The sequence below is a fragment of the Eptesicus fuscus genome, chromosome 11 (genome assembly GCF_027574615.1).
Source record: "Eptesicus fuscus isolate TK198812 chromosome 11, DD_ASM_mEF_20220401, whole genome shotgun sequence".
Lineage (NCBI taxonomy): Eukaryota > Metazoa > Chordata > Mammalia > Chiroptera > Vespertilionidae > Eptesicus > Eptesicus fuscus.
In genome coordinates, this window is record NC_072483.1 from 43,629,314 (window position 1) to 43,648,533 (window position 19,220).

General features: G+C 38.2%; 1 protein-coding gene across 2 annotated transcripts in view; it reads left to right on the plus strand.

The window, feature by feature from the left end:
• Positions 1 to 6,244: 6,244 nt before the first annotated feature.
• CSRNP3 (cysteine and serine rich nuclear protein 3) overlaps positions 6,245 to 19,220 on the plus strand; it is a 136,571-nt gene continuing 123,595 nt past the window's right edge. Inside the window, exons 1-2 of one of the 2 annotated variants that reach the window (XM_028141076.2) lie at positions 6,245 to 6,308; positions 7,996 to 8,082. In XM_028141076.2, the coding sequence (XP_027996877.1) occupies positions 8,070 to 8,082 (13 nt within the window). In that variant the 5' untranslated portion in view covers positions 6,245 to 6,308; positions 7,996 to 8,069. Of the gene's footprint in view, positions 6,377 to 7,995; positions 8,083 to 19,220 lie in introns of both variants that reach the window. The other variant, XM_028141075.2, reaches the window with a different exon arrangement.

Genomic DNA, 19,220 nt, shown 5'->3' on the forward strand with positions numbered 1-19,220 from the left:
CTGTTTTATTCTTTTTAATGGCTGCACAATATTCCAAAGTATGAATATATCACATTTTAATCATTCTTTTCCATATAAGTGTTCATTTGTTTCAGCTTAGTTTTTATGACACTGTGGAACAAGGATATAATACATGTTCTTTTGAAAATATCCTTACATACTACTGTTTTACTTTTTATGGAATACATTTCTAAAAATGAGAGAATTAGCTTACTAGATATTGGTATGTTGTGTTTTCAAAAAGGGAGCAAAACTCATACTTCTACCAGCTTTGGGTACAATTTCACTTTTATCCCTAAGTCCCAAGCAATAGGTATTTATTTCCTCATTTATGAGATAAAATCTCTGCCCTCATGATGTTTATGTTAATAATCAAGAATAATAATAAACAAATATGTAAATATGTAAATAATATGATGTCATAAATGGTCATGAATGTACTGTGAAGAAAAATAAAGCAGTATTAGGATATAGGGGTGGGGGGGTGCCTATTTTAAAAAAGATGGTCATAAGAGGCCCCTCCAAGGAGATTCTATTTTGATAAAGACTTCATGAAGTGAGGGAGAGGGCCATGTGATATCTGGATTGGAAGGAAGTCTCTAGAAAGAAGAGCAAATGTGAGATGTCAGCAAGGTGCCTGACACTGTAAACAATCAATGGATAAGGAAAAGAGACAAAGTCAGAGGTTATTGTTTGGTAGTAGAAGTGAGAGATGAGGGGACTTGTTGAGACGTGGTCCAATACAGAATACATCTTAAAAGTAGAGCTGACAGTAGGTACTGATTGTTTGGATGTGGGCTTTAAGAGAAGGAGATAAACATAAATAATTCATGGGTTTTTTAAATTAAACTTTTATTTCATAAGAATTTTAGATTACTGGAAAAGTTGCAAAAACAGCACAGTTAATTACCATAGACCCTTTGCTCAGCTTCCCCCAATGTTAATATCTATAATAATAAAAGCATAATATGCTAATTGGACCAGACAGCCAAACAATCTTCTGGACATCATTCTGGATGTCCTTCCCGACAAAGCTGCTAGGGGGGGGTGGGGGGGGAGGCAAGGCAGAGGCAGTTAGGGGCAATCAGGCAGGCAGGCGAGCAGTTAGGGACATCAGGCAGGCAGGCAGAGGCAGTTAGGGGAGATCAGGCAGGCAAGCAGAGTGGTTAGGGGCAATCAGGCAGGCAAGCAGAGTGGTTATGGGCAATCAGGCTGGCAGACAAGCAGTTAGGAGCCAGCGGTCCCAGATTGCAAGAGGGATCCCGGATTGTGAGAGGGTGCAGGCCGGGCTGAGGGACCCCCTCCCTCCAGTGCATAAATTTTGTGTGCTGGGTCTCTAGTATTACATAAGCATGGTACACTTGCCCAGATAAAGAATTTAACATTGGTATATAGTACTATTAACCAAACCACAGACTCTAGATTTCATAGTTTATCCATTTCTATCCTCAGATCTACTTAAAGACAGCACATCAAATTTAGTCATGGCTTCTTAGTTTCCTCATCTGTGGCAGTTTCTCAGTCTTTCCTTGCTTTTCATGACCAGAACTTTTTTTGAAAAGCATAATTAGAATATTCCTCAAATTTATTGTTCTCTGGTATTTTCTAATTATCAGACTTGAATTATGGATTTGAAGGAAGAATGCCACAGATGTGAAGTGCTTGCCTTTTTGTATCAAATAATATCAGGGAGTAGATGATATCAGCATGATGCATCACTGGTGATAATAATGTGAGTCATTTAATTAAGCTGGTATCTGCCAGGTTTCTCCATTGTAACATTACTATTGTCCTTCGGCCATAATCTATTCTTTGAAAGCAACTTACTAAATACAGCTCACACTTATGGTGGAGATTGGGGATCAAGTTCCATTTCTGGAAGTGGGGAGAGTATATATATATACATATATTTATATATATTTTATATTTGTAAGTCTTTTGTAAGGAAGCTTTGTTGCTTATCTATTGATTACTTATTCAGTCATTTATTTATATTAGTATAGACTCATGAATATTTATATTGATTCTTTGGGTTATAATCTAATACTATCATTAATTTTTATTGCTTAGATTATTCCAGCTTTGACTATTGAGACTATTTTCAGGTCAGTTCTTGTGTCCTTTTGACATGCCAATACCTATGTTTTTTCTCTTCTTATTTTCCATCACTATAAGATGCTACAGGTTCATCTGATATCTATCCTGCTGCAATCCTAGAATAAGCCATCTCTCAAGGAGCTAGGTTTTTAATATGAGTCATTGGGTAATCAGTGATGCCATTTACTAAAATGGGAAAGACTGAGGTACAAGAGGAATTCTAGGGTGTGTTATTTCCTTCCTTCCTCCTTTCCTTCCATCTTCCCTCTTTTCATTTTATTATTATTATTTTGTTTTGACATATTACGTTTCTAAAGCTTAATAGCCATTCAAATGGAGCTATAAAGTAGGCAGTGAAGATAAGAATATAGAGCTCAGATGCCCTGGCTGGTGTGGCTCAGTTAGTTGTGTGTCGTCCTATGAACGAAAGGTGGCTAGTTCAATTCCCAGTCAGAGCACACACCTGGGTTGTAGGTTCAATCCCTGTAGGGAGGAGGCAGCTGATCAATGTCCTGCTCTTACCTGGGTATTTCTTTCTTTCTCCCCCTCTCTCTTCTTTCCTCTATAAAAATCAGTAAAAAATCTTAAAAAAAAATATAGAGCTCAGAGAACAAGTTCAGATTAGAAATCTAAATTTAGGACTCATAAATAAATGGTGCTATTAAAAGACTTAAGGTTTGCTTTCCTAGGAAAGAGTCAGAGAAGTCTCAGACCTCAGGATTTAGAATTTAGTAAGAATGGAAGAAATCAAGCAAGGAGATTGAGAAAGGGCAGCAAATGAGGTAGCAGACAAGCCTACGTCATGTATGGAATCTTAGAAGCCAAGTAAAAGAAATATTTCAAGAAAATGAATGTGATTATGTCAAACTCTCTTGAGACATTAAGGAAGATAAAGACTAAAAATTTACCATTGGATTTGGCAATATCCAATTTCACCACGGACCTTGATAGTACTATTTCAGTGGCGTTGTTAAAATGAAATCTAATTTGGGGGAGTTCAACATAGAATTTTATCTGAGGAATAGAGAATGCCCTCTTAAGAAGTTGCTATAAAGTGCAGCAGAGAAATAAGATGAAAGTGAGATAGGGAATTAATGTAAAGGAATTTCTTAAGTTGGGAGACATTACAATATATTTGCAGACAGATGGGAATTACCCAGTAATATGAAGAAAAAAAATGACAATGCAGGAGAGAAAGGGGATTATTGAAGTAACAGAGACCTAAAATTGGTAAGAGAAAATGGAATCCAAGGCTTCAGGGAAAGGATTGACCTTAGGTTGGAGAAAACAGTTTCTACATTATAACAGGATTGAAGGCTGACGATGTGGGTAGAAATATCAAGGATATATAGGATATAGTGGTGAGAAGAGGAAATTGAATCATGGTTCTTAAAATTTTTTTAGAAGCAATGTCATAAACTGAGAGAGAGGAGATGGGAAGAAATTCTGAAGAGTGGAAAAGAAGCAAAGATGCCTCTTTTAGTAGTATCATAGAGTTGAAGCATGAATTAATAAGGGAAATGTGATAAGATGATCAGGGACTTGAAGGTCTTTATCATATATCAGTAGTTATACTGGTAATGCCATATTCTACATTTCCTCTACTTATAATAATCTGTTCAGCTACTAGGAGTAGGTTCATAGACGGAAGACAGCTGAACTTAACTAGGTGATTTTATTTTTGTCACACTGATTTGAAGAAGAGAGAGAAAAGCCTTGGAGGTGAGTTATGTGTAAAGGAGAGACTACCATGTTAAATGATGGACCCTAAATTGAGTAAGTGAAGAAGTGTGAAAATGAGCAGCATGAGTAAAAAATGTGTAGAGGTCAAGAAGCTTTTTTGTTGGCAAAGTGTATGATCTAAACAATTTGGAGACCATTGTTGCAAAGGTTATTAAAGGCTCCCCTGTGCCCTGCTGATCCTGTTTGTTCTTGTGATGTTCAAACACTTTTTCAATCCTTTTAGGATACTCTGTCTAGTCAAGTTTGCACCTCTTCTTGGTTCAGTCTTGGTAATTTACAATTTTTTGATAAATTATATGCTTCTTTGGGTTTTTACATTTTTACTTAAACGTTCATCTAAAATTCTTGCAAATTTCCAGTGAAATCTTTTCCTATGCCTTTACAGAGATATATCTGAACAATTTGGAGGATTTTTTGCACTTTCAAGCACAGTTGATTGAGTGGAAGAATACCATGGTGACCACCTGTTATATAAATAGTCTATGCAGGACTGCATTGAATTTATTTTAATAACTCCTGTCCACTTTACTGAAATAGGATGACTAAGTACTACCATCATTTTAGAAACTTTTTGGTCATGTTTTATTATAGTTCAACATGTTAGGAAAAAATGGAAATTCATTTTTGTTTGTTAAAAAAGTAAATTGCTGCATATATTTTGATAACTGCACTTCAGCATGTATGAAGGTATGAAATTGGAATGGAATTGTTACTAATGAAATAATTCTAAATAGAATCAATGAATATCATTGGGTCTTATTCTCTTAAAAAATGAGGTAAGACTTGACATTTCAGATTCATCTTTCCTGCTAGATTTGTTTGCTCTAAGTCCTTTGCTTTAGTTAGGAAGCTGTCTTTCAGAGTGAATGATGCTTTTGCTGGTTGCAGGCATAATAATGATGCAATGCTATATTTTGAGAGGCAGTAACAAATGCAATTAAACTATTATACTGAACTTAAAAATCTTCTCACCACTTTAGAAACACTGAATAGCAATTTCACATTTCTTCAGTTACGTTCATAGACTGATATGAGCCATGCTTCCAGTCACATGTAGAAGTGATCAGCTGGGGTGGGGAGTCTCAAATTCTGTGATTCTGGAACTGGGTCTCAGAGCAACTGCTAATGACCTAGATATCTTAGCACCTAGCTATCTTAAACCAAAGTTTATTCTCAAAACCCCAGCATTTGTCAGGGGGAAAAGAATTAAAGACAGGAAGAAGATAGGAGTGTTTCAAACAAGTTATATTTCCTTAGGGTTGATCATTAAATCATCCACTAAAAATAACACAAGCTGAAGTTATAGCTCACTCATGGCTACCATTGAGATGTGATCTTTAATGACCTCAGTGAAGTCTAGCATGACTATTGATTAAGATATGCCAACACTGACCTACTAAAGGTGCCCTTTAGATAAACATGGAAGACTGACTTGAGCCTTGCCATTGTGCATGGCTACTGGGACTAAGGGTGACTTGTAGTAAGGTCCAGGGGCAACCAGGAATCCAAGGGGCCTGGAACAAGAAGTGGTGTCCACCTCTCTCTAGCCCTGAAATATTGCAGGAATTTCTAAAAGTGAAAAACTGGTTTTCAGGGAATTTCTCAGTTGAACCCATATAGTAGAAAAGACCAGGTATGAACCATAAGTGTTAGGTGGGCATTTCTAAATGATACCACAGATTCATGTATGTTTTCTTTTTCATAGAATTCATAATCAGAAACTGGGGTTCTTTTGATGAGCACAAAAAAATGTGTGAGGTTGAATAGCATTACATTTACATTACTGTACATGTTCTTAGCATTTTATAAATGTCACCCTCCTAGAATATTTTTCATAGTATCTGGGATGGTAATATGTATCCACAAATCTGTCCCAGATATCACTTGTCACTGTCGAGACCATCCATGGGATCAGAATCCCACGCAAGTAGTGATATAATAGGATATGCTGGGGATATCCAACTCAGGTTGGGACCACCCCATAAACATAGGTTTCTATGAAAATGACAGTTTCCACCAATCCTGTGTAATTCCCACTGATGTGCCCAAAAGGCTTGTAAAGGAAAAGGAAAAGCCCTTAGATCTAGGGGTTATACCTCTACAGTTGCCTGGGTCTCAGAGCAAGTGCTAATGACCTAGATATCTTAGCACCACAACTCTTCAAATTCTCTCTCTCACATGTGTATGCAGAACTTCCTCACAGTTTCACACAGCCAATGCCTCCGAGTCACATTCACAGAACCAAGGTGCTGGATTGGAATGGTTTCTAGCATCAACTACTGCACATTGTGCCAAGTACTAGCATCGATCCTCACATCCCCAATACTTGGAACTTTGCATTGACTATGACATGTTCTTTCAGAATTCTTCTTCCTTTGTGATGAATTTCCTCCCAGGGGCTTCACTGGCTTCAGTTAGGATCAGCTCTGTCCATCAGATATATTTTTAAATCTTTGACCTTCCAACAGGTCAGAGTTTGAATCCTTTTTTTCCTAACACCAACAGTTCCTCTGTGTAAATTATAGGCTAAATAGAGGTATATAAATTTAGATCACTAGATTTCTCAATATTTTTGCTTTCCTCAATAGACTACCTTAAATGCCTAAATAAAATATTTTATTTATTTGGTGGTAAAATACCATTATTTTAATTTTAACAGTAGGTAGTAAAAAAATCTTAATTTCTTTCTTTAGATTTAGCTACATGTCACAGATATGTAGTAGTAAGTTTCCTTATTTGTAACATAGGGAAATTGAACTAGTAGCAATTTCCCCATATTTTTATAGTAGCAAAAACTTATTTTGAAGGGGTAAAATTTTAAATGATATCTCAACAGGTAAAAATGATATTTAAATAGTAGAATTAATTTTCATTAACAAGAAATGGTTTCAGATTATAAATGACATTTATAGATATATGTAATGCAGTATATAATTTATTTTTAGTATTTTGTTGTAATTTTGCAAATAATATTTTAAAGTTTGTATTTAATGGACACATTATGAGAAGGTAGAGATCTATTAGCATGCTTGTTTGTTGATTTTTAATTGCTTGACTTGCAATCTCATGATATGTATCAGTAACAGAGAAGGCAGAAAGTTATATGCTGAACTATTCTTAAAGTGTGTGTAGTAGGTGATGTAAGTTATTGCTTCAGTGGTCTTTACATGCCATCATTTGAGGGTAATGTTCTCAAGAGTTTTAAGATATTTAAAAGAATGAAATTGACATCAGTATAAGTTGCTTACTGGGGCTATTTCTTCATTCAAGTAACCGGTTTGTGGTATTCCTACACCAGCTATTGGTATTGGCTATGATCAGTGATAGTTCATTTCTGGGTATTGTAGAAAGACAATAAATGAACCACACTTTCCAAGGTTCTCTACATCATTTTTAAGGAAAATTTTTACATTGAATATGGACATAACCTAACATATTAGAATGGAAAGTTTATTAATTCGTTAGAAAACTGATTATATACATTTTAATCTGGGAAAGTAAACGTGTATAATTACTATCAGGATTTTATCACCTCTTTAAATTATTGCATTAATCATTGTGAATTATGGCACTGCAATTTTAAAAAACAAGATTTTTCTTAAATCATATTTATGTTAAAGAATTTTGTGTTTAAATTATGTTATTAAAGTCTGTTATCTTAAAATCTGAATATATAAATATTTCAGTTAATTTTAGAATTAAATTCTTTACTTTAAGTAAACCCCCAAAATGTAATAAATATTCATTGTGATTGTCATCACCTATATAGCTGTAACATTTTGGTTCATTTTCCTTGATTTTTGTGTGTCTCAAAGATATGAATCTTCTAGAGACTTAAATCTAGTGTAATACTGATTAGTAAGATAAAAGGACTTTAATTTTTTGTCCATAGAAATATTTTATTAAATAACTGGTAAATAAATGAATGAAAATGGTTGTAAATTATTAGAAATTTACTGCATTCTTCTAGAATGGATATTCTTTCTGCACTAAATTATGTATAGTACAATTATTACACACTATTTTTAATGCCTTATTTATATTCCAAGATTTCTATTGATTTTCTCTAGGTCATATATTTACACTTTGTAGTCAGCTTTACTGTTGGAAAATATAACATATTGACACAAATCTCTTTTTTTTTTTTTTTTGAAGGAAAAAATAAGGAGATATCCACAGACTGAAAAGATGTTTTCAGAGGCATAGTCTTCAGGAAGATACTGGCATTCATGAGATCTCAAGGTTAGCAGTTCATACATTATTATTTTCATGTTTTTACAGATCTGAGATATAATTGTGTAACTGTTCTAAGTTGTTATTGCTAACATGTAATTATATAATAAGGAAAATGTCCTTATTTAAAATACACATTTTTAGCAAAATCTCTTCAAGATTAAAAAAAAAAATTCCTTTATACCATAAATGTATTATTTGTGAAATTGGGGATGGTTAAAAGAATAGATTGTTTTAGTAGAGAACCACATTATAATTTACTTCACTTATTTATTAAGGAATCTACACCTATATAGCAATTTTACCTTTCTATTGTATCTTTGGCTAAAACATACACACATCGTTTAAAAATAGCTAATCATATCAATCCTTCTAAAATTCTTTCAATCAGATTCCATGACTTTCCCTCAGTACAGTCAAAAAAAGTTGTGCTTTTGTTGGACATGTGCCTGCAACAAAATGACAATACAAATGAGCAAATGGATATTTAAGGATCTTTTCTAAGCAGTTTAGAATCACAAGTCTGAAAAGAAAAACCAAAATAAGCCTTCCCTTATTAAGGAGCTTATAATAATAATACACTAATGAAAAATATTCACTTGGAAGTTTGGATTATCATTTAGGTTAAAATGGTTCATTCTAATGGATGGCTTGAGAAAGTGGATGATTTCTGACTTCTTTATACTGTGGGACCCATTATCAAAATGTTCATAATTTTAAATGAAAACATATTGATGACCTTTGATTTTGATTGCTTTGGTCAAGCTTCTTTTGTGTGTCTGTATCTTTCATCACTGATCCAAAGATGTATTGATTCACATTTGTCTGGAATTTACCATATGCAAGACAATGGGCTAAGTGTTTGGTTGTTTCAAAATGAGTAAGATATGGTTTTTGTTCTCAAGAATTGTCCAACCATATGTTATTCAGACAAGTTTTATTATTAACACTAGAGGCCCGGTGCACAGATTCATGCACTGGTGGAGTCCTTTGGCCTGGTTGCATCCTCTCGCAATCCAGGACCCCTTGAGGGATGTCAGACTGCCAGTTTCTGCCTGATCCCTGCAGGCCAGACTGAGGGACCACACTAATGCACGAATTCATGCACCAAGCCTCTAGTCTTACCTAATAATAGACAAACATGTAAATTGACCATACCTCCACTATGCCCACAGCCAATCAGAGTGAGTATGCAAATTATAAGGCCAAAGATGGCCACCGCCCAGCTGCTCCAGGCGCAGAGTGGCCACCAGGCAGGGCAGGACGCCTGCTATGAGAGGGAGGGCAGGGGGATCTACAGGAGCAGAGTGCCGCAGGAAAGACAAGACTTCAGACTCCTGGAGTCTGCAGCGAAAATGAAGATGGCAGACTCCGGCCTGAGTCTGCAGCAAAGACGAAGAAGACAGACTCCAGCCTGATTCTGCAGCAAGAAGAAGGCAGACTCTGGCCAGAGTGAAGGCCTGGGTCCTGAGTGCCAGAGGAAAACCGGTGCTGGAAGCCAAGGGAAGGAAGGCCTATTGCACAAATCTCTTTGTGCAATGGGCCTCTAGTATGCATATAAGATCTTTGGTTAATCTCTTCCAGCCCTCTCCCCTCCCCCCACTTCCCTCTGAGATTCATCAGTCTGTTCCATGTTTCCATGCCTGTGCATTGAGCGTCTGCCTCCTGGTGGTCATTGCGCATCATAGTTACTGGTCAGATGTTCGATTAGGCTTTTATATATATACATATATATATATATATATATATATATATATATATATATATATATATAAGAAACACATAATTAAAAGGACAAGCTAGATATAAAAGAGCATTCTATGAATTCTAAAACCCAATGAGAATGAGTTGGGGGTTATATTTTTTTTTACATTATGGCTTTTAGTAGGCTAAAATATTGAGAGTTTATACCAATTGGAGTTTGCTCTATTATAAGCAACACCTAACTGACTTTCTTTTTTATTTTATTTTATTTCATTTTATTTTATTGTTGACAGTCTTACAGACATCTCTCATTCTCCCCCTGCCCCTGTGCCTGCCTCCACCCAGTCCCAACTCCATTCCAGGCCTTCACCACACTATTCTCTGTGTGCATGGGTTATGCCTATCTATATATATAAAAGGCTAATATGCTAAGTGTCCCTCCTACTGTCCAATGGTCGCTATGATGCACACTGACCACCAGGGGGCAGACGCTCAAGCAGGAGCTGCTGAGCTGCAGTGACGTGGCAGCAGTGGTTCTTGGGTGACGCACCCCAAAACCAGAGAGGAGGGAGCCTGATCTCCCATGAGACTACGCGATTCCACCTTTGGCTGTGGGTTATGTTGTTGCTAGGGCACTGTCAGTCCTGAATCTGGTTTACTGCACATTTGCATTTGCATTCCACACCCTGTACCACAGCAACTCTGCAGAGAGGCAGTTTTGGCCCAATCCCCACAGGCCAGGCTGAGGGACCCCACCTGCCGGAGGGACCCGGTTCACTCTGCAGACACCAGGGAGGGACCGAGAGAGGTTGGCTCCAGGGCATGTCTGGCCCATCTTGCCCAGTCCCGCCCCATGAGCCACCTTCTAATTAATTTCCTTTCAATGTGCATGAGTCCGTGTACCAGGTCACAATATGCATATAAGTTCTTTGGTTAATCTCTTTCCATCCCCCACCCCCTCTGAAAGTAGTTCTTCAAATACAACACAGTAAGAAAGAAAAGTTTCTTTTATGCCACAACTGCAAATTTAATGTTGTAGAAAATAGTTATGCAACACCTAGGAAAAGAACAAAAGTGAGGATTGCCTACTTAGTTTTTTCCGCCCGCCCCAGTATATTTGACTTCTTTAGTACACTCCCCAGAGAATGAAATGACCTCCCCAGTGACCTAGAAAGACATGCTATAAACCCTTAAGGGGTCAATATGCATATAGTAGCTGGGTGAGTAAAGAGATTTGCTAAGGAGTGGGAGTCCAGACCCACTAGAAACAGAATTACACAGCACTGTGCTTCTCATGAAAACCTTTTAAAAGGTGATATCTTAAGAAGTTAAAGCAAGTCAAATAATTAAAAATAGTAAAGTTCTTTTGTGAAAAGTCACTGAAGACACCCCTTTCTTAAATTGTGCCATTAGACAAGTGGTTATATTAATTTATATAACCACAATCATTCAACAAGTATTCATCAAGTGCTTTCTGTGTGCAAGGGAGCAACAGCATTGAATAAAATATACCAATATCATTGCCTTAGAGGAAATTACTTTCTAAGGGGTGGAAACACAGAAGCAAACCAACAACAACGAAGTTAATCATGAATTATGTTAGATGGTGATAGTGTTATGAACAAATAGAAAACAGGAAAGGGATATAGAGTATAGGAAGGGGTAGAATTTTAAAATACTAGTAAGTCTAATGATATAATACTGCAAAATTTACACAAAAGAAATAGATATTACTTTTGCCTGCATAATGACAACTAAAAACAAGTGTGATGAAATATAATACCTACTAGAGGCCCGGTGCATGAGATTCGTGCACTGGGGTGAGAGGGTCCCCTTAGCCCGGCCTGCACCTTCTCGCAGTCTGGAAGCCCTTGTGGGATGTGGAGTGGGCCTAAGTCGTCAGTTGGACATCCTTAGCGCTCCTGCACTCGCCAGCCGTGAGCTGGCTTCTGGCTGAGTGGTGCTCCCCCTGTGGGAGCGCACTGACCACCAGGGGACAGCTCCTGTGTTGAGCATCTGCCCTCTGGTGGTCAATGCATGTCATAGCAACTGGTTGTTCCACCATTCAGTCGATTTGCATATTAAACTTTTATTATATAGGATTGGTACGTTCTCTACATCATCTTTTGTTAAGGTGAATGTTGTTAATACATGTACAATAACTAGTGTGTGTCTTTCTCAATTTTGCCACAAAGAAAATACATATTTTTAAAATGATAATACATTTACTACATGTACATGAAATATTGTCAAAATGTGTGCAATAAAGAAATATACAATTGAATCTGGGTTAGTCCATTCACATATGAAGGGGGTAAAGGCTATAGTTATTTTTCTGGTAGGGGGAAGGAATTGATTCATTTTTTTAAATTGAATAAATATTACAAACCTAAAGTAGTTAAGGATTATTCTGACAATACATACAGATGATACATGGTGCTAGGAGTTTTTCTTATTTCTTTTTTTGTTTTTGTTTTATCATTAGTCTTATGTTAAGAGAGCATTAAGTAATTGGATTGAAAATAGAAAGGAATTATTTAAATACTACCTTATTCACGTGGTACACTAATTTTTTTTAAGGACATATGTCTTCCTTTGTTTACTTGATTTACTAGGAGATATATGGAGATTTGGAAGTTAAAGTATAGCAATCTGTTGGCGATCATCAATAAATGAGTTATCAAGTTTCTTTTTATGATAATCTGGTTGAAAGCATTCTCTGAAACATTGGGTGCTGAGTACAGGAGTCCGGAGATGTCCATGGCCCAGAAAACCCTGCCTATACATAAACTCACCATATAAACTGATATTATCTTAAAAGTCATTCAGTCTTGACTACTGGATAGAATTGAAAAATTTAGTCAATTTGGTAGCAGAAAAAATAGTTAAATCAATTATTTTTCACTGTTAATAAGTCAATGTAAAAGAAATATCTAGTCATCCAAATAAACACAATTTTGATTAGAAGGTCTCAAAATCTATTAAATATTGAAACTCCTTCAATCTTTCAGAAGTCAGACATTCTAAATAGTGTATTATCTAAAAAAATAAATGTCTAGTATTGGAGTATCAAAAGAATTATAAAGTCAAGGTCAGAGGGCCTATATTAACTAAATCAAAGCAGAGAGTGTTTTTTGCATGTTGTAGCAAAAGAAATGATCAGCTCTGTATGGTTGACCATAAGAAGTAGTGTCTATTTAGGGAAAACCAAAAGAAACTAAAAAATGAGAAATACAGGGATGTGGAGGAAGGTTATGGAGAAAAAGAAGACTTCATCTGGAAACTTCGAAGGAAAGAGCTAAGGACTCTTGTTTAAGGGTAACTGAAACAAAAGCATATGCTTTCCCTGAAGTCCCCTTGCTTTCATCCTCCCTATATTTGCTTTACAAAATGCTAAACTCAGGAATCGTTTGTAAATTGGTGTCACAACACCGTAAACTTTTCCAGACAATGACTCTTCCATTCTCTCACAAGCCATCACCCACAAATAGATATGTTTGAATCTCACATCACCTGGCATGGTGATGCTCTGGATAGTTCCTCCTTCTCCTCCTTTTCCAATGGTTCTCCAGGTGATTTCTGGCCATTCTCATTCTTCTGTCATTTTTGTACTGTACCTAAACCAAGGTTCTCAAACTGAGCACTACTGATATTTTGATCAGATAATCCTGTAGGGCTGTCCTACACCGTAGGATGTGTAGCAGCGTCCGTGGCACTACACGTCAGTACTACTCCACTCTCCCAAAAATGTTTCCAGACATTGCCCAGTGTCCCTTCAGGACAAAATTGTCTCAAGATGAGAACCACTGATAAACCCTAACTCCCACAACCTCGATAGATGTCTACTCCATATCAACCACAAATCCTCCTAACCACCCACAGCATCTTCCTCTCAATTAAAACTCATCTGACTCCTAAAACCTCCCCTAAACTCCCAGCCTTTAACACCCTCAAGATGAAGGACTAGCAAGCCCGCCTCTCTCAGGCGCATGCCTACGCCTCCTTTGCCTTCGCCCTTTTCTTCCCCTCGGTTCTTAGGGTGCTTATGGTGCTTATGTTACCCTTTGCCTTCCTCTCTCCTAAGCTCAGGGGCCCTTCTTCTGCCTCTGAACTTGTTTCCTGAGCCTACGCAGCCCAGCGGGCTCCTTCTACTCCATCTGTAACTTTCTAAATCAACGTTCTCTTATAAAAACAAAAATAAAATAGACAAACAAACAAATAAATAAAAACACTGGGAAAAAACAACAACAACTCATCTGAGGCACTTTAAGTTCCAGCCTCCCTTGTTAAATTAAAACTGACTTCTGTTTGGCCATCTGTGTGCTTTTAGTTTCCTTTTATTTGCTTATACCTGACCTAGTATCTAAAATGTGTCTTACAAAATAAGAAGAGTGAATATGAAATCAGTGTGAAAAGGATTAGGGAAAAGAATTAAAATAAAAACACGAGATTAAGTCAGGAATGGTGCTAGGTGACAAATAAAATTAAATCTTTTTTTCTCTCAGGTTTTCTTTGAGATCTTTCTATGTTCTCCAAATCTTGCTTGGAATTTAGCTTGGACATGAGCCTTTACATTTCTACAGCCTGTCCTTTCTTACATTATACATTCAACCTTGAATCCAAACTATAGGGAATCTTCTCTTTTTCATATCCAGGCACGTTGAATGCTACAGGAGCAAAATACACCAACTCTGCAGATTCATGGTTTTCTAATCTGAGTTAGCCTCTCAATAACATTCACTAATCCTTTCCCTCTGACTGTGGTCAGCCACTGTTTCAAAAGTTTATCACTCCACTTAAGCCATACAGCCTCACCCTTTCGCTCTCAGTGCACCTGCTATTTTAAAAAGAAAATTGAGGTCATTGTGTGGAAACTATTTGTGCATCCTTGCAGTCCTCTCCAGTATCAAATGGCTACATCTAACAACATTCTTACTTTCTTTCCTCCCATCTTAAGGGATCAGGTGCCCTTGCTGCTATTGAAGGCAAAGGCTGTGTTTGATTTTATTCCCTCTTACTGATGCTGAGGCTTTTGCCATTAGTTATTTTTCTTTCTATCCTTTATCTTCAACTTTTCCTTCTTTGCTAGCCCATTTCCTTCAACACATACACATTCTTCAAATTTCTATCCAAAAGAGGAAATCGACAAACAAAAACAAGCTGACCTCTCTCTCCTCTGGATTTCACCGCCACTACCATTCAATTTCTCTCCTCTCCAACTCATTCAGAGTCTCCATAGCAGCAGTCTGCCAGCATTATCTCCAATTTCTAAGATTCAGTCACCCCCTCAGCATAGTGTGATCTGATTTCTAACCCCATTTAACAGAGCATGCTCTCTCTAAAGGCACAGATGACCTGCAGTCCTTATCATGACTGGCTCTCTCAGGGGTATTTGACACTGTTAACTTCATTTTTCTTCTTTCACTCCCCAGGCTGTTGTGCCACCCCTTCCTCTTGGCTGGTTTCACACCTTGTACACCCTTTTGAAAAGGCCCCTTTCACAGGCTCTTCTTTCTCTGTTCTTTCAGAAAGTCACGAATCACAAACTCAAATACGATTAGGTGGCAATAGATAATATAAATGAGCGGAGACAGCTAATTGGAAACAATACTCTATAGGCCAAAGAACGTGCCCACCAAAGTTCTTTTACTCAAATGACTTCCCAGAGATCTACCCTAAGCTTATTGCTCATCTATTCTCCCTGCTCTTCCTGGTCCAGTAGAGCCACTCTTATGACTTTATTATTAACATAGATGGAATGACTCCAACCCTGTTCTCCAATTAAGCTAAGATGGACATATTACAGTACAAAAGTGAGAAGTACATATATCTATTCCCCACCTATTTTTACCTCATTACCAAAATTTTCCCTCATTACCAATAACCCCGACCAGAGGAGTACATTTGTTACAATTTATGACCTACAGTGACACATCAGAGTTTACTGAGGATTCACTCTTGGTGTTGCACATTCTATGGGTTTAGACAAATGTATAATGACACGTATCCATCATTGTAGTATATTATACAGAGTATTTAGACTGCCCTAAAAATCCTTTGTGCTCTACCTATTCATCCCTCCTTCATACACCCTAACCACTGGCAACCACTGCTCTTTTTTACTGTCTCCCTAGTGTTGCCTTTTCCAGAATGTTATATACTTAGAACCATATAGTATACTAGTGGCCTGGTGCATGAAATTTGTACACATTAAAAGGGAATTAATTAGAGGAAATATTTTAATATTGCTGTTTGCCCTTTCTCTATAATAGAAGTGTCAGAGATGAAAGAAAATTAGTAAAATGTATATGAAAATCTCCCTCCTGTCAGAGTCTGGGGTGCGCCGCGGGACCCAGAGTCAAGTCTCCGCCCACCTGCGTGCGCCTCAAAATCACGCGAGACCCAGACCCAGCCAGCCCCACCCCCGTCAAGCCCTGCAGGGCAGGAGGCACAGCCTCAGGTCCCCCAGCCCCGGTGCGAGGGCGCAAGGGTGTGACAACCATTTGCATATTAGCTCTTTATTATATAGGATAACCTTCTCAGATTGGCTTCTTTCACTTAGTTATATGCATTGGTTGCTCCATGTCTTTTTGTGCCTTGATAGTCCATTTTTTGTAGTGCTGAAAAATATTTCATTGTGTTCAATGTACCACAATTTATTTATCCATTCATCTACTGAAGAACATCTTGGTTGCTTTAAGTCTTGGAAATTATGAACAAAACTTCTAGAAACATTCATGTACAGTTTTTACATGGACATAAGTTTTCAATTCCTTTCAGTGACTACCAAAGAGTGCCATTGGAAAGTCATATGGTCAGATTATTTTTAGTTTTGTAAGAAATCACCAAATGTCTTCCATAGTGCCTGTACCATTTTGCAATCCCACTGGCAATGAATAGGCATTCCTCTTGCTCCACCTCCTCTCCAGCACGTGGTGTTGTCAGTGTTTTGGATTTGGGCCGTTGTAATCGGTATGTAGTAGCACCTCATTGTTTAATTTTCCTTTCCCAGATGACATATGATGTGGAATGTTTTTTCTTATGCTCATTTTCTATCTGTGTATGTTCTTTGATAAGGTGTCTTTCACACATTTTAAATTTTTGTTGAGTTTTAAGAGCTATTCTTTGTGTATTTTATCTTGCCCAATTTTTTATTGAGTTGTTTTACATTGTTGAGTTTTATGAGTTCTTTATAAATATTCTGGATGAAAATCTTTTGGGAGATGTGCAATTTGCAAACATTTTCTTTCCCATCTGTGGCTTGTTTTTTGTCCTCTTAGCCATTTTCACAGAGTAAGATGAAGTCATATTTATCAAATTATTTCTCTGATGGATATTGGTTTTCATGTTGTATCTAACAGCTTTTTGCTTAACTCCTCATGGTCACAAATTTATCACCTATTTTTCTTCTACATGTTTAATTTTATATTTTACATTTAGGTATATGATTAATTTTGAATACATCTTTGTATAAGGTAAGAGAATGAAGTTTAATATTTTGCATTCAGACATCCAATTGTTCCATCACTATTTTTAAAAGATTATCTTCTCTTCATAAAATTGCCTCTGCACCTTTGTCAAAAATGAGTCATGTTTATGTGGGTCTATTTCTGGCCTCTACTTCTTCCCATTATCACACTGTCTTCATTACTATAGCCGTATAGTAAGTTTTGAGATAAGACAATGTGCATCCTCTTCTTTTTAAAAATTGCTTTGGTAGTCTAATTCCTTTGCCTTGTCCTACAAATTTTAGAATCAGCTTGTTGATATCTCCAAAAAATCTTGTTGGGATTTTGATTGGAAAATTGATGTATATTAAAAATGCTCCAAATTTAACTTAAATAAGAAAAGACACTTGAGAAAATATTCATTGCATATGTAAGATAAAAGTGGTCAAGATTATTAAAATATAGGGTATTAGATATCACTAAGAAAATATACACCTCTGTGGTTAGGCCTTGTGGTAACTTCTTATGAAAGAGTTTCTGATAACCTCTAAACCTGAAAGAAAATACTCAACATAATTAGTAATCAAAAATATTTTATATGTAATCTATAATAATAAAAGCATAATATACTAATTAGACTGGACAGCTGAATGACCTTCCAGACAACCTTCCGGATGAAGCCAGGGTTGCAAGGGCCGAGGCAAGCCACCGTGGCTGCAAGGGCCAGGCCCCTTGCACGAATTTCATGCATCGGGCGGGCCTCTAGTAGTCACCTATTTATATAAAAGCCTAAACCACCGTTACGACTGAATGACTGGAATGACCGCAATGACTGGAAAGACTGAAATGACCTGAACGACTGGTCATTATGATGTGCACTGACCACCAGGGGGCAGACACTCAACGCAGGAACTGCCCCCTGGTGGTCAGTGTATTCCCACAGCCAACCTCCCGGGGGTGAGTGGCGGCAGACACGGCCCCTTTCCCAGGAGGGCCTTGAGGATGGCGGCCAACCTCCCATGCCCTGTCCCTCCCCCCAGCCAGCAGGCCCCAATCTGCATGCCACCTGACTGCCATGGTAGCAGCACAGCAGCAAGGGAAGGAGGAGGGAGTGAGGTGTGAACCGTGCAGTGGTGGGGCGCTGACAGGGCCGTTGGCATCCGTTCCTTCCATGCCCGGCCTGTCGCCTCTTCTCCCAACCATGCTGGGGCCTTCAGGCCCCGGGCTGGGATGGGGAACCAGGGGTGGTTGGTGGCAGATATGACCCCTTTCCCAGGGGGGCCAAGGGCCGGCTCCCTCCTTGGGGCCGGCGGCCTTCCCCACAGCCAGCAAACCTCCCGCGGTCCCTCCCCCCACCCCTCCCAGCCAGCAGGCCCCATCCCTCACCCAGGTCAGCAGGCACCAGTAGTGGTGAGGCAGCAAAGGAAGGAGGAGGTGGGGGTGGGGAACCATGCAGTGGCAGGGTGCTGAGGGCAGAGGCGGCGTCTGGCGTCCGTACCTTCCATGCCCAGCCCAGTGACTGTTGCCTCCTCTCCCAACCCCGCCAGGGCCTTTGGGCCCCAATTGGCTCAGCTCTGACTGGCCCTGATCGCCAGGCAGGCCTAGAACCCCACCTGTGCATGAATTTCATGCACCAGGCCTCTAGTGACATAATAAAATAATTAAGTCATTAGAAATCTATTCAGGTCCTGGCCAGTGTTGCTCAGTAGATAGAACATCAGTCCACTCTGAAGAGTCATGTCATGGGTTTGACTCCTGGTCAAGGGCATGTACCTGGTTTGCAGGTTGCAGGTTCAATCCCCAGCCCCATCTTGGTGCCTTGCAGGAGGCAACCAATCGATGTGTCTGTCTCACATTGATGTTTCTCTCTCTCTCTCTCCCCCCCACCCACACCCTTCCTTCCACTCTTTCTAAATCAATGGGAAAAATATCCTCAGATGAGGATTAACAACAACAATAAAATCTATTCAAAGTAATAATCTGAGATAGTTAAAA